Source organism: Heterodontus francisci, chromosome 42 (assembly GCF_036365525.1).
Source record: "Heterodontus francisci isolate sHetFra1 chromosome 42, sHetFra1.hap1, whole genome shotgun sequence".
Classification (NCBI taxonomy): Eukaryota; Metazoa; Chordata; class Chondrichthyes; order Heterodontiformes; family Heterodontidae; genus Heterodontus; species Heterodontus francisci.
Window position 1 is genome coordinate 18,935,283 of NC_090412.1, and position 16,339 is coordinate 18,951,621.

Below are 16,339 nucleotides of genomic sequence, written 5' to 3' on the forward strand. Positions count from 1 at the left end.
TCACTAACAAATCCTATAGGGCATTCTGGACAAGTTTCTTTAATCAGGGAGTAGTTCGAATGTGGAATGCTCTACCACAGGGAGTAGTTGAGACAATTAGCATTGATGTATTCAAGGGAAAGCTAGATAAGCACAGGAGGGAGAAAGGAACAAGGACATGCTGATAGGGTGAGATGAGGATGGGAGGAGATTCGTGTGGGGCATAAACACCAGCTGAATGGCTTGCTGCTGTGCTGTAAATCTTCTTCTTCTTCTTTGGCCTCCTTGTCTCGAGAGACAATGGGTAAGCGCCTGGAGATGGTCAGTGGTTTGTGAAGCAGCGCCTAGAGTGGCTAAAAAGGCCAATTCTAGAGTGACAGACTCTTCCACAGGCGCTGCAGATAAAATTGGTTGTCGGGGCTGTTACACAGTTGGCTCTCCTTGCGCTTCTGTCTTTTTTCCTGCCAACTGTAAATACTTGGTAATAATTTGTAGTACTTTGAATATTGAGGAGTCCTGCTTTCAGCTGCCGGCTAACAGATCCAAAGCGGGAGGCACTGACTGGCCATGTTAAGTACTTAAGATCTGCTCCTTTTAGAATTCTTCTAGGCCAGGAGGAGCTTAACATTAAAATTGGCCAGGTCTTCATGTCCCTAGCCTTCACACCCTTCCCACCCCCAATCCCAGTTAAGATCGAGAGCACTGGGGCAGAGGAACACAAACAACCAAAATACTGGGGACACAATTCACAGACTAAAATGCTGAGAGAGGCAGATCTAATATTCAGATGCAGTACATTGTGACTGTGCCATGAAATTCCATTTGTTGTGAGCCGTTACTGCATCAGAAGGTGTCTGACTGAATGTTGTGAACAGATGGTTTAAAATCAGCAAAGCAGCTTGTTCATTATTCCTAACACACTGGGGATTGCGAGTTTTTGACAAAGTGCAAAGTTGTCTGAGGTCGTGATCCTGATGTGAAAGTGACCGTGTAACTGCAGCAAAGGGCTATGATCCGTAGGGTCATAGTTTTCAGCAGTTGAACTGAAATTAAGATTTGTAAAGTGCAATTAATTCTGCGCTCAAAGGCTCAGACAGAGATTAAGTGACTCAAGGCACTGATTTTCATTGATGCAGAAAGAACAGTAAAATGTCCCTCACAATCAAACAAGAGATTAGTGCTCAGGTCCTCATTATAAGTGGAGTTGTATAGTGATATTAGAACAGTGATTACTGTTCAAAAGTACTTCATTGGCTGCGAAGAGCTTTGGATCATCCTGAGGTTATGAAAGGCGCCATGTAAATGCAAGTTGTTTCTCTCCTTCCATTCAGTTGAAGTGAATTGGGACATGAATGTTCTTCCAATTTACATAGTCTCTGTTCCAATGTCCTGAGCTGTTTATTAGGCAATTTTTTAAACTCATTGTCCTTTTTCTTCACCATATCCCCTTTGCCCTGTCATCACTTCTCTGGGGGAATTAATCATGCTGGTTAATTTCCTTTGCACTGTCACTTTCCGTATCTTTTTCACTAACTTGCCCATTATTATGATTAACAGTCATGTGCTAACTGACCTACATTGCTTCCCAGACTCCTAGGTATTCAAATTTAAAATTCTTATCTTTGTGTTCAAATCATTTCTTGTCCTCACCCCTCCCTTTCTCTGGAATGTCCTCCAGCCCTACATCCCCAACTTCCTTCACCCTACCATTGGCGACTATGCCTTCAAGCTTGAAATTCCGTCCCTAAACTTCTCCATCTCTCTTTTCTCGTTTAAGATGCTCCTTAAGACCTACCTCTTTGACTATGCATTTGGTCACCTGTTCCAATGCCTGCTTCTTTGGTTCAGTGTCAATTTTTGTCTGATTACGCTCCTGTGAAGTGCCTGGAGACATTTTACTATGTTAAAGGCACTATATAGATGCAAGTTGCTGTTATTGTTGTTGTTAAAGGGACTCCATCTTTGTGAATAACTGCTTGACAATTTTATTTTCAATTGCCTCCAAATACACAAAGAAATTATCATTACATTATGTGAATCAGCCATTATTGTGGTGGATGGAGATTCTGATGTTTCTTACTTCTCAAACATTAAATGTTTAGCCAAATATTTATTCATGAAGTAGATATAACTTTAAATAGAACATTTACACATACCATGTTAAGCTAACCATCAACAGCCCTAGGGGTGAAACACCCATTAATGTCATATTATGCCCTGTGAATAACCAGTTCTTAGATTAATCAAAATTAAAAGGATCTGTTATAGTCATAGAGTGATACAGCACTGAAACAGGCCCTTCGGCCCACTGAGTCTGTGCCGACCAACAACCACCCATTTATACTAATCCTACATTAATCCCATATTCCCTACCACATCCCCACCATTCTCCTACCACCTACCGACACTAGGGGCAATTTACAATGGCCAATTTACCGATCAACCTGCAAGTCTTTGGCTGTGGGAGGAAACCAGAGCACCTGACGGAAACCCACGGGGTCACAGGGAGAACTTGCAAACTCCGCACAGGCAGTACCCAGAACCGAACCTGGGTTGCTGGAGCTGTGGTGCTAACCACTGTGCCGCCCATAGTTGTTGAAATCATTTGTAAATACACAAAGAGGTATTGGAGATCCTGCTCACAACCTTCACAATAGTGTAATGGTGATAATTCTGTACGTACTCTGTCTCCACCCAATCTCCTCTCTTTTCTCCTGACGATACTGGCTCCTGCTGGGAAGTGGTTCTATGGAAACCAGTGATTCTCTCGTATCTCACCCAAGTGGCCAACCTCCATGTATGCATCGAAACACTGAGTGTCAGCCGGTTGTTTGATCTAGGGGTGGGCCATTGAAACTGAGCCTGATCCTAATCCTGTTCTCAGCCGACATCTACATGTGGGGATTTCCAGCTGAAGTCACGGGAATGTAATCAGGCAAGGAAATGCTAAGTGATTTTTCTCCCCTTGCAATAGCCCTAGGCCATTATAGCCAACTGTGGCACCTCAACCTCTGGTCTAGCTGAGACTAACTAATTCGGCACCAACTGGGAATCTCGTGAGAGGCTGTATACTTTCACTGCAACAACTGTACCTTCTGCGCTTCTCTCAAACGATGTACGCATAATGGTAAGGCTTTTGATGCATAAGCTGAAGAAAAATATATGCCGGGCACCTTATCGATGAAACAAATCTGGGAGTTTGCTCAGAGACTGACAGTCTCGAAGTTCAGAGAACATTAACAAATTGTTGGAGTTTTTCTATCATGGTTCTATGACATCACCCAAGTTTTTGGTTGTGTTCAGCCTCAAACACAATCCCAGATGTCTGTTATCTGTATGCACAGCTGTTGATATCGCCTCTGAGAAGAAGCAACAAACCAGTAGCTTAAAAAGAAAGATTATTAGCTTCTATCCTGCTGACTAATGAAGAGAGATTAACCGTATTATTCTCAAAGCTAAAGAGATTACTATGTAGTTTTGTGACTACATTGTTCAACTGGCTGAGGAACTGGGCGCTAACATTTCTCAGGTGGACTAAAGCCCCTTTCCAGGGTCAGTGACATAAACAATGCCTCTGGAGAAGGAACAGGATTGTTGTCATCACAACAATGAGTTGAGATGAGTTGAGCGCCTAACTTTTTCAAATGCAGTGCCACTGGAAATCTTTGTCACTTTTCAAAATACCTTGCGTGGAATTAAGTGCGCTATCTGATGGTGAAGAAACTGCCGTGCCCCACTTCTTGTTATTAGAGAGCGGTGTAGCTTTGTAAGTAATTGGATTTGTGTTTTTAGGGAGCTGGCATCGGCAGCAGGAGTGGAGAGCAGAAAACAGGAGTTCAATAGCAAGTCGCTATCGACCCCTCACAGACAGGTAACTCTACCATGTAACAACCATTTTACTCTCATTTTCCAAAACCTTAGGAATACTTTAAATTTTTAGGAGAAACTATGTTTTACTCAGAGTTGGATTGAAAGAACCTTCCTTCCTGTAGTTGATTCTCATTCCCTTTCGAAATGATTTTCACAGTAATTTTACATATAATTTGATTTCTGTCAGTGTTGGATACAGTCCATTACTATTCCTAATGTTGTCATGTTGACTTTTTATTATCAGATAGATTTATTTGTTTGGAATTTTAATTCCAATACCAGGAAACAAGGTCTGGACTGTATTTTGCATCAATGAAAGAAAGCATTTCTAAAATATTGGTGGATTTTCTGGGAGTGTTGCTTCTGAGCAGTTTAAAATTTTGCGATTTAAAAATTCACATCCTTGTTCTCGAATCGCTCCATGATCTCACCCCTCCCTATCTCTGTAACCTCCTGCAGCCCGGAAAACCTCGGAGATCTCTGTCCTGCTCCAATTTCGGCTTCTCACGGTTCCCCAACTTCCTTCGACTTAAAATTGGTAGCTGTGCCTTCAGCTGCCTGGAACCTAAGCTCTGGAATTCCCTCCCTAAACCTCTCTCTGCCTGTCTACCTCTCTCTCCTCCCTTAAGACATTCCACAGAACCTACCTCTTTGACCAAACCTTTGGTCATCTGTCCTAATATCTCCTTACATGGCTTGGGGTCAAATGTCCTGTGAAGCACCTTGAGACATTTTACTGTGTTAAGGGTGCTATATAAATGCAAGTTATTGTTGAACAAACAAAACAAAAATTAAGCTCCTCGCTCACAAAGGGGAGATAATTAAAGAACTAAGTTGGGCTCCTCTGCTGCTGTTAAATGAATCAATCAATACGTCTACATGACGTGCTGTAGTTACATAAATAAATGTTGTTCACAGCTACATGAATAAATACAACCATCTGATTCATCTTTAAAAAAATGTATTTTCAGATGTATCACTGGCAAGGCCGTCATTTATTGCCCATCACTGATGGCCCTGAGGAGGTGGTGGTGCCAGTCTGCCTTCAGCTATTTAGATAATAAGTGGAAATAGTGTGAATAAATGAGCATCAGAAACATATAGTATAAACAACATGACATTAGATATATTATATGTAGCATCGAAACAGTGGAATACATGTATTCATTGTAGAAATTATATAATTGTACTAATATATGGAATCATATATGCAAATATCAAATTGCAAAACAATCTCACATTTTACAAAATAAAAATCTCTAATTTTCTAAAATGAGATATTATTAATAATTAAACCCAGCACTTAAATAGCAGATTATCTATCACACAATGAATGAAAACAGCCTTCAGGTGAATGCTCAGTTAATGTTCTTTTTGGTGATTTTGGTTGAGAGCAGAATGCCAATGAGGACACTGGGGGAACTGTTTGAAATCCTGTCACAAGATCTTTAGTGTTCACCTGAATCCTGTCAGTTAGTTGATTATTTCAAGGACAGTATCTCCAACAACACAAAACCTGCTCAGTAATGAACTACAGTTGCAGCCCAGAATATGAGTTCAAACCCTCAGATAGGCCTTGAACAGGCAAACTTTTATCAAATATCTGACACATATATGAATAATATATATAGAGTCATTGTTATACAGCACAGAAACAGGCCCTTCAGCCCATTGTGTCCATGCCGGCCATCTGGCACCCAACTATTCTAATCCTATATTCCTCCACTTGGCCCGTAGCCTTGTATGCTATGGCGTTTCAAGTGCTCATCTAAATACTTTTTAAATGTTGTGAGGGTTCCTGCCTCTACCACCTCTTCAGGCAGTGTGTTCCAGATTCCAACCACCCGCTAGGTGAAAATATTTTTCCTCAAATCCCCTCTAAACCTCCTACCCCTTACCCTAAATCTATGGCCCCTGGTTATTGACCCATCTGCTAAGGGAAAAAGTTTCTTCCTATCTAACCTATCAATGCCCCTCAAAATCTTGTACACCTCAATCATGTCCCCCCTCAGCCTTCTCTGCTCCGAGGAAAACAACCCTAGCCTTTTCAGTCTCTCTTCATAGCTGAAATGCTCCAACCCAGGCAACATCCTGGTGAATCTCCTCTGCACCCTCTCCAGTGCAATCACATCTTTCCTGTAGTGTGGTGCCCAGAACTGTACACAGTACTCCAACTGTGGCCTAACTAGCGTTTTATACAGCTCCATCATAACCTCCCTGCTCTTATATTCTGTGCCTCGGCTAATAAAAGCAAGTATCCCATATGCCTTCTTAACCACCTTATCTACCTTTGCTGCTGCCTCGAGTGATCTATGGACAAGTACACCAAGGTTCCTCTGACCTTCTGTACTTCCTAGGGTCCTCCCATCCATTGTATATTTCCTTGCCTTGTTAGTCCTCCCAAAATGCATCACCTCATTCTCAGGATTAAATTCCATTTGCCACAGCTCCGCCCATTTTACCAGCCCATCTATACCTCCCTGTAATCTAAAGATTTCCTCCTCACTATTCACAACATCACCAATTTTCGTGTCATCTGCGAACTTACTGATCATACCTCCTATATTCACATCTAAATCAGTAATGTACCTACAAACAGCAAGGGTCCTAGCACCGATCCCTGTGGTACACCACTGGTCACAGGCTTCCACTCACAAAAACAACTCTCGACCATTACCCTCTGCCTCCTGCCACTAAACCAATTTTGGCTCCAATTTGCCAAATTGCCCTGGATCCTATGGGCTCTTACCATCTTAATCAGTCGCCCATGCGGGACCTCATCAAAAGCCTTACTGAAATCCCTTTATACTACATCTACTGCTTTACCGTCATCTACACATCTCGTCACCTCCTCGAAAAATTCAATCAAGTTCATTAGACACGATCTCCCCCTGACAAAGCCATGCTGACTATCTCTGATTAATCCCTGCCTCTCCAAGTGGAGATTAATCCTGTCCCTCAGAATTTTTTCCAATATTTTCTCAACCACTGATGTTAGACTCACTGGCCTGTAATTACCTGGTTTATCCCTGCTACCCTTCTTGAATAATGGTACCACATTCGCTGTGGCCACAGAGGATTTGAAAATTTGTGTCAGAGCCTCTGCTATCTCCTCCCTTCCCTCACATAACAGCCTGGGATACATCTCATCTGGGCCTGAGGGTTTATCCATTTTTAAGCCCACTAAAACAGCTAATACTTCCTCCCTTTTAATGCTAATATGTTCAAGTATATCACAATCCCCCTCCCTGATCTCTACACCTACATCGTCCTTCTCAATAGTGAACACTGATGAAAAATAATCATTTAAAACCTCACCTTTGTCCTCTGGCTCCACACAAAGATTGCCACTTTGGTCCTGAATGGGCCCTACTCTTTCCCTGGTTATCCTCTTCCCCTTAATCCTAAAATGCCTTAGGATTTTCCTTTATCTTGCCCGCCAGTGTTTTTTCATTTTCCTTCTTCGCTCTCCTAATTACATTTTTAAGTGCCACCCTACACTTTCTATTCTCCTCTAGTGCCTCCGCTGTTTTCAGTGCTTGGGATCTGCCATAAGCCTCCTTTTTTCCCCCTGTTCCAATCCTCTATATCCCTTGACATCCAGCGTTCCCTGGGCCTGTTGGTCCAACCCTTCACCTTAACGGGTACATGTTGGCTCTGAACTCTCACAATTTCCTCTTTGAATGACTGCCACTGATGTGATGTAGACTTTCCTACACGTGGCTGCTCCCAGTCCAATTTGGCCAGATCCTGTTTTATCATATTGAAATCAGCCTTCCCCCAATTCAATACCTTTATTTCTGGTCCATCTTTGACCATTTCCATAACTACTTTAAATCTTACAGAGTTACGGTTATTATCCCCGAAATGCTCCCCCACTGACACTTCTACCACTTGTCTGGGCGTCATTCCCTCGGATTAGGTCCAGTACCGCCCCTCCTCTTGTAGGACTTTCTACATACTGACTCAAAAAGGCTCTCCTGTATGCATTTTGAGAAATCCACCCCATATAAAATGGATCAATAATTAGAAGCGATTATAAATAGAATGTGTACAAATAGAAATATTACACACATATTGGGCTGGATTTTAAGTGCCCGCCGCTGAAAAAAATGGCGGCCCACATGCCACTGCGATCTACCGCACGGCGGCTAATTTAAATGCGCCGGTCAGTCCGCGCCCCCCCCCCCCAATCACGTGGCGGGGGCGGGGCTCTCTGACGTCTGCAATGGCGTCAGCTGCCTGTGCGCAGGCACTGGCGCCATTTTTAAAGGGCGGCCATCCCTGCCAGATAATTTAAATTTTTAAAGTGAACGCTCCCCCCCCCCCCCCCCACTGTTCCTATCAAAATTCTATCCCCACTTTCCCACCCCCCAATAACAATAAAATTAAGTATTTGTCCTTCCATCGCACCCCCAAAAACATTTACCTTCCCCCACCCCACCAAAACTGAACAAAGTTCACAGGTCCCCTATACTAATGATGAAAATTTGACCCTGTCCCCGCAACATCCCCCACTAAAAATCGTACGTTCCCCCCTTCCCCATCACCTCACTACCTGCTTTCCCCAGATGGGAAACTGAAGGCATGGGAGTGCTGGCCGCTGCTCTGAAGATCGTGGCCCGACCATGAGATCACAGTATGTTCATTTAAATTTATTCACGTCATTAATTAACATATTTAAATCTGGATCCTGTCGCCCAGCGGTGGTGGTGGGTGGGGGCGGGCGGTGGCCGCAACAGAGCCTTGCCGCCGGCGGAAAGATCTGGCCCAGCCCATCCAACATCGGGCTCCATGTTGGGCCACTGCCAAGACAATCTTCCGCCCCCCTCCCCTACCATGGAAGCAATGTCGGGAGCCCTGTAAAATCCTGACCATTGAATTATAAGTGGAAATATGAAATATTTATGGAATGTGGAGATAAGTGCCTGGGGTTGGTGTTGAACATAAGAAATTGAAACAGGAGTCTGCCATTCGCCCCCTCAAGCATGATCCGCCATTTAATAAGATCATGGCAGATCTTCTATTTCAACTCCACCTTCCTGAACTATCCCCTTATCCCTTGATTCCCTTAGTACCCCAAAATCTATTGATATTTGTTGAATATACTCAACGATTGAGGATACACAGCTTTCTGTGCTGGAGAATTCCAAAGGTTCACAACTCCTCATCTCAGTGTTAAATAGCCAACCCCTTATTCTAAGCCTACGACACCAGGTTCTAGATTCCCCAGCAAGGGGAATCATCCTCTGAGCATTGACTCTGTCAAGTCGCTTAAGAATATTCTATGTTTCAATGAGATCAACTGTCATTCTTCAAAACTTTAGGGAATTTTTTTTTATTTCCAAAATATACTTTATTCATAAAAAACTGTAAAAAAATACATTACAAAACACTTCCAAACAGCACCAAAAAATTCAAACATTGCAAGGGAGATCAGTTTCCTTCATTACATTCATGAGTTGCCTCACAACCATTCCATTTCACATTTGACATGCCATATTCAATTTTACATTTTACAGCACACAGAATTTTCACGATACAGTTCGAGGGGTTTCCCATGGATCCAGCCCCTCGGTTCAGCTTGGTGGGCGGGACCTTACACTGTGGTCTTTCCCCATTGAGCCTTTGCCGCGGCTGCCGCAAGCTTTAGTGCGTCCCTCAGCACGTAGTCCTGGACCTTGGAATGTGCCAGTCTGCAACATTCAGTCATGGACAACTCTTTGCGCTGGAAGACCAGCAAGTTTCGGGCAGACCAAAGGGCATCTTTCACCGAATTGATAGTCCTCCAGCAGCAATTGATGTTTGTCTCGGTGTGCGTCCCTGGGAACAGCCCGTAGAGCACAGACTCCTGTGTTACAGAGCTGTTTGGGATGAACCTCGGGCGGCACAGTGGCGCAGTGGTTAGCATCGCAGCCTCACAGCTCCAGCGACCCGGGTTCAATTCTGGGTACTGCCTGTGTGGAGTTTGCAAGTTCTCCCTGTGTCTGCGTGGGTTTCTTCCGGGTGCTCCGGTTTCCTCCCACATGCCAAAGACTTGCAGGTTGATAGGTAAATTGGCCATTCTAAATTGTCCCTAGTATAGGTAGGTGGTAGGGAAATATAAGGACAGGTGGGGATGTGGTAGGAATATGGAATTAGTGTAGGATTAGTATAAATGGGTGGTTGATGGTCGGCACAGACTCGGTGGGCCGAAGGGCCTGTTTCAGTGCTGTATCTCTAACTAACTAACTAAAAACCACTGCATCTCTTTCCACACCTGCTTTGCAAAGACACATTCCAGGAGGAGGTGGGCAACCATCTCTTCCTCACCACAGCCACCGCGGGGGCATTGTGCGGAGGGGGCGAGACTTCGGGCGTGCATGAAGGATCTGTTGGGGAGGGCCCTTCTGACCACCAGCCAAGCTACGTCTTGGTGCTTGTTTGAAAGTTCTGGTGGTGAGGCATTCCGCCAAATGACTTTGACGGTCTGCTTGGGGAACCATCCGACAGGATCCACCGTCTCCTTTTCCCGTAGGGCCTTGAGGACATTCCGTGCAGACCACTGCCTGATGGACCGGTGGTCAAAGGTGTTTTCCCGCAGAAACTGCTCCACGAAGGATAGGTGGTACGGCACGGCCCAACTGCATGGAGCGTTCCGCGGCAATGTGACCAGGCCCATCCTTCGCAACACCGGGGACAGATAGAACCTCAGCACGTACTGACACTTGGAGTTTACGTACTGGAGGTCTACACACAGCTTAATGCAGCCGCATACGAAGGTGGTCATCAGGATGAGGGCCACGTTGGGTACATTTTTCCCGCCCTTATCCAGAGATTTGAACATCATGTCCCTCTGGACCCGGTCCATTTTAGATCCCCAGATGAAGCGGAAAATGGCTCGGGTGACCGCCACAGCGCAGGAGTGGGGTATGGGCCAGACCTGCGCCACGTACAGCAGCAACGTGAGCGCCTTGCACCCGATGACCAGGTTCTTACCCACAATGGAGAGAGATCGCTGCCCCCACATGCTCAACTTTTGTCGTACCTTGGCTACTCGCTCCTCCCAGGTTTTGGTGCACGCCCCGGCCCTTCCGAACCATATCCCCAGCACCTTCAGGTAATCTGACCTGACGGTGAAGGGGACAAAGGATCGGTCAGTCCAGTTCCCAAAGAACATGGCCTCGCTCTTGCCATGGTTAACTTTGTCTCCCGAGGCCAGTTCGAACTGGTCGCAGATGCTCATCAGTCTGCGCACCGACAGCGGATCCGAACAGAAGACGGCGACATCATCCATGTACAGGGCGGTTTTGACCTGAGTGCCTCTGCTGCCTGGGATTGTCACCCCTCTTATGCTCGCATCCTTCCTAATAGACTCAGCAAAAGGTTCAATACAGCAAACAAACAAGACCGGGGAGAGAGGACAGCCCTGTCTGACTCCAGATTTGATCGGGAAACTTTCCGATTCCCACCCGTTGATTGAGACTGCGCTACTGATGTTTGTGTAGAGCAGTTTGATCCAATTGCAGATTCCCTCCCCAAACCCCATTTTGGAAAGCACGTCCATCATGTAGGTGTGCGATATCCTGTCAAAAGCCTTCTCCTGGTCCAGGCTGATGAGGCAGGTGTCCACCCTCCTGTCCCGTACATAGGCGATCGTATCCCTGAGTAACGCGAGACTATCAGAGATCTTCCTGCCGGGTACAGTACAGGTCTGATCAGGGTGGATCACCAATTCCAGAGCAGACTTGACTCGACTGGCTATGACTTTGGACAGAATCTTGTAATCAACATTAAGCAGTGAGATGGGCCGCCAATTTCTGATTTCTGCCCTCTCCCCCTTCTGCTTGTAAATGAGGGTGATGGTGCCTTTTCTCATGGTCTCTGACATGCTGCCGGCCAGGAGCATACTCTCGTATACTTCCAGCAGGTCCGGGCCGACCCAGTCCCACAGGGCCAAGTACAACTCGACCGGTAAGCCGTCGCTTCCGGGAGTTTTACTCGTCTCGAAGGACTCGACGGCCTTTGTCAGCTCGTCCAGAGTTAGCGGCTTGTCCAGTCTCTCCCTCCTGCTGTCATCTAAGACCTCTGTGATAGATGACAGGAAGGACTGGGAGGCTCTGCTGTCTGTGGGCTTCGCGTCATACAGCCCAGCATAAAAGGATTTGCTGATCCGTAGTATGTCGGACTGCGAAGACGTTACCGAGCCATCTTCTTCCTTCAGGCTGCTGATAACAGAGCTCTCTCTGTGTACCTTTTGGAAGAAGTAACGCGAGCACGTCTCATCCTGCTCGATGGAGCGGACTCTGGACCGGAAGATGATCTTGGAGGCCTCCTTGGCAAAGAGCGAGGCCTGCTGGCTCTTCACCTCTTGGAGGTCCTCCTTGACCTCGACCCCCATTGACTGCAACCGGAGTAGATTTTGCATAATTTTCTGGAGTCGGGACATTTCCCTCTGTCTCTCTCTCGCCCTCTGAACACCTTTGTGGATGAAGAACCTCTTGATGTTTTCCTTAATCGCTTCCCACCAGTGAACTGGAGACTCAAAGAGGGGTTTCACGGTCCTCCAACCTTTGTAATCCCTTTTGAGTTCCTCAACGTTCTCTGGGGTCAGCAGTGTCACATTGAGCTTCCACGTCCCCCTGCCAACCTGCTGGTCGTCCTGTAAGTGACAGTCGGCCAGTAAGAGGCAGTGGTCGGAGAAGAACACCGGCTTGACGTTGGTGGATCTGACCGTGACAGCACGGGACACAAACAGGAAGTCAATCCTGGAACGGGCAGACCCGTCCGATCTTGACCATGTGTATCTGCGCTGCGCTCCGTCTGCAGGTTTGCTGAAGACGTCGTGCAGTTTGGCATCCTTAACTGTTTCTATTAGGAATCTGGACGTAGCGTCCAGTTTGCTGTCGTCACTGCCGGATCGTCCAGCCGCATCGATGATGCAGTTGAAGTCACCGCCGAGGATGACTGGCCTGGATGTCACCAGCAGCAGTGGGAGCTGCTGGAAGACGGTCAGCCGCTCGCTGCGTTGTACCGGGGCGTACACGTTGATCAACCGGAGTGGAGCATTGTTGTACATTACATCTGCTGCGAGGAGGCGACCGCCCACCACCTCCTTAACTTCGGAGATGGTGACGTTACCTCCCCGAAGCAGAATACCCAGGCCGGAGGAACGGCAATCATTACCCCCCGACCAGATCGATGGCCCGTGGGACCACCATCGCGACCACTGCCTGTAGGTGCTAAGGTGTGGTATTCCACACTCCTGCAGAAACAGTAGGTCGGCTTTGACCTTGGCGAGGTAATCCAAGGTTGAAACACATCACGTAGTAGATTTAATGCTGCGCACATTAAGGGTTGTCCTCTGCTGTTCCCCTCTGTTCCTCCTCGAAAACATCACTGCTCCCGGCTTCCCGGAGCTGAGGTGCGCCAGATGTGTCTTTGCTCTCGGTGTCCCGGAGCTGAGACGCGTTGGCCACGTCGTTACATGTGGCGCTTTGGGGTTGGGGCACGCCGGGCCCATCACAGCTTCCAGTGCCCGGGGGGCTTTATCTTCCATCTCCTTGGAGTTCTGCCGCCTCTTTTGAAGGGGCCGTCGTTCCAGCATTTCCCCGTCCAGTGAAGAGGAGCTGCTGTAGTCTGTTTCAGAAGGTAGCCTCCTCTTGCCACTGGTTTGGGTGGTGGCCTGTTCTGCTTTTGGATGTTTTATCTTTGTGGTTTTCCTCTGGACCACTTGCCACTGACCTGTTTGTCCATCTGCTGCCTCCTCCTCCATTGATTCTGTCTGTGGAGGAGGGGTTTCCGGGTGCTGGGTAGGTGCTGGGTCACTGGTTTCAGCTGCCTCCCCTTTCTTCTCCTTTTCAGGTTGAAGTTCCTCACTGCGGAGAAGGTTGCTGGTCTCCATTCGAACACCGGACGCCTTCGTCGAACCTTCTCCCGGCCTTTCCTTGGACCTTGCCGCCTGAGCATAACTGAGGCAGCGTTTGGGGCAGGTTTTGTAGAGATGGCCTGCCGCACCGCACAAGTTGCAACATTTAGTCTGCTTACAGTCCTTGGTCTTTAGGGAATTTTTTTTTTATTTCCAAAATATACTTTATTCATAAAAATCTGTAAAAATTACATTGCCAAACAGTTTCCAAACAGCACCAAAAAATACAATCATTGCAAGGGAGATCAGTTTCCTTCAATACTGTCATGAGTTTCTTCCCAACCCTTCCGTTTCACAATTGTCATGTCAATTACAGTTTTACATTTACAGCAATTGAGAATATTAACGATACAGTTCGAGGGGTTTCCCATGGATCCAGCCCCTCAGTTCAGCTTGGTGGGGGAACCTTACACTGTGGTCTTTCCCCATTGAGCCTTTGCCGCGGAATTTTTTTTTTTATTTCCAAAATATACTTTATTCATAAACATCTGTAAAAATTACATTGCCAAACAGTTTCCAAACAGCACCAAAAAATACAAACATTGCAAGGGATATCAGTTTCCTTCAATACTCTCATGAGTTTCTTCCCAACCCTTCCGTTTCACAATTGTCATGTCAATTACAGTTTTACATTTACAGCAATTTGCCGCGGAATATAAACCTAGTCCACTCAATCTCTCCTCATAAGACAATCTCCTCATCCCTGGAATTATCTTGCCAACTGTTGTTGCACTCCCTCTAAGGTGAGTGTAGCCTTCCTTCGGTAAGGTGCCTAAAACTGTACAGTGTTCCAGGTGTGGTGTCACCAAACCCCTATACACTTATAGATGGGACAGAAAGGTAGGGTGTGGTCTGACACTAGTACTCAGATAGGGTATGACTTTGCCAGAATTGGGTCTGCTGGTTGATGCGAAGATACAAATTAAGATCAGGAGTAGGCCACTCGGCCCTTCGAGCCTGCTCCTCCATTCAATAAGTTCATGGCTGAACTGATTACTCCACATTTCCACCTACCCCCGATAACCTTCCACCCCCTTGCTTATCAAGAATCTATTTACCTCTGCCTTAAAAATATTCAAAGACTCTGGAATTCTCTTTCTCAAAAGGCGGTGGAAGCAAAGACTCACGACTCTGAGAGAAAACATTTCTCCTCATCTCTGTCTTATATGGGCGACCCCTTATTTTTAAACAGTGACCCCAGTTCTAGATTCTCCCACAAGGGGAAACATCCTTTTCACATCCACCCTGTCAAGACCCCTCAGGATCTTATATGTTTCAATCAAGTTGCCTCTTACTCTTCTAAATTCCAGTGGATAAAGCCTAGCCTGTCCAACCTTTCATCATAAGACAGCCCACCCATTCCAAGTATTAGTCTAGTAAGCCTTCTCTGTACTGCCTCCAACACATTTACATCCTGCCTTAAATAAGGAGACCAGTACTGTACACAGTACTCCACATGTGGTCTCACCAATGCCCTGTACAGCTGAAGCATAACCTCCCTACTTTTGTATTCAATTCCCCTCGCGATAAACGATAACATTCTATTAGCTTTCCTAATTACGTGCTGTACCCGCATACTAACCTTTTGCGATTCATGCACTAGGACCCCCAGATCCCTCTGCATCTCAGAGCTCTGCAATCCCTCACCATTTCGATAATATGCTTCTTTTTTATTCTTCCAGCCAAAGTGAACAATTTCCCACTTGCCCACATTATACTCCATTTGCCAGGTCTTTGCCCACTCACTTAACCTATCTATATCCCTTTGTAGCCTCCTTATGTCCTCTTCACAAGTTACTTTCCTACCTATCTTTTTGTCATCAGAAAATTTAGTCACCATACCTTCGGTCCTTTCATCCAAGTCATTTATATAAATTGTAAAAAATTGATGCCCCGGCACAGATCCCTGTGGAACACCACTTGTTACATCTTACCAATCAGGAAATGATCCATTTATGCCTACTCTGTGTTTCCTGTTGGATAAACAATCTTCTATCCATGCCAATATGTTACCCCCTACACTATGAGCTTTTATTTTCTGCAATAGCCTTCGATGTGGCGCCTTATCAAATACCTTCCGGAAATCTAAGTACAATACATCCACCGGTTCCCCTTTATCCACAGCACATGTATCTCCCTTAAAGAACTCCAATAAATTGGTTAAACATGATTTCCCTTCACAAAACCATGTTGACTCTGCCTGATTACCTTGAATTTTTCTAAATGCCCTGCTATAACATCTTTCATAATAGCTTCTAATATTTTCTCTAAGACAGATGTTAAACTAACTGGCCTGTAGTTTCCTGATTTCTGTCTCCCTCCCTTTTTGAATAAAGGAGTTACATTCGCTATTTTCCAATCTAATGGAACCTTCCCCGAATCTGGGGAATTTTGGAAAATTAAAACCAGCGCATCAACTATCTCACTAGCCACTTCTTTTAACACCCTAGGATGAAGTCCATCAGGACCCGGGGTCTCATCAGCCACAACCCCAATAATTTGTTCAGTACCACTTCCCTGGTGATTATAAATTTATTGAGTTCCTCCCTCCCTTCCATTTCCTGACTTACAGCTAATTCTGGG

The 16,339-nt window shown here is 45.8% G+C and overlaps 1 protein-coding gene across 10 annotated transcripts in view; it reads left to right on the top strand.

The window, feature by feature from the left end:
• The window catches only part of ptpn20 (protein tyrosine phosphatase non-receptor type 20), a 332,558-nt gene that overhangs the window by 125,777 nt on the left and 190,442 nt on the right, over positions 1–16,339 (top strand). For all 10 annotated transcript variants that reach the window (XM_068020703.1, XM_068020704.1, XM_068020701.1 and 7 more), the window contains one exon: positions 3,772–3,850. In XM_068020703.1, coding sequence (XP_067876804.1) covers positions 3,772–3,850 — 79 coding nt within the window. The remainder of the gene's footprint in view (positions 1–3,771; positions 3,851–16,339) is intronic.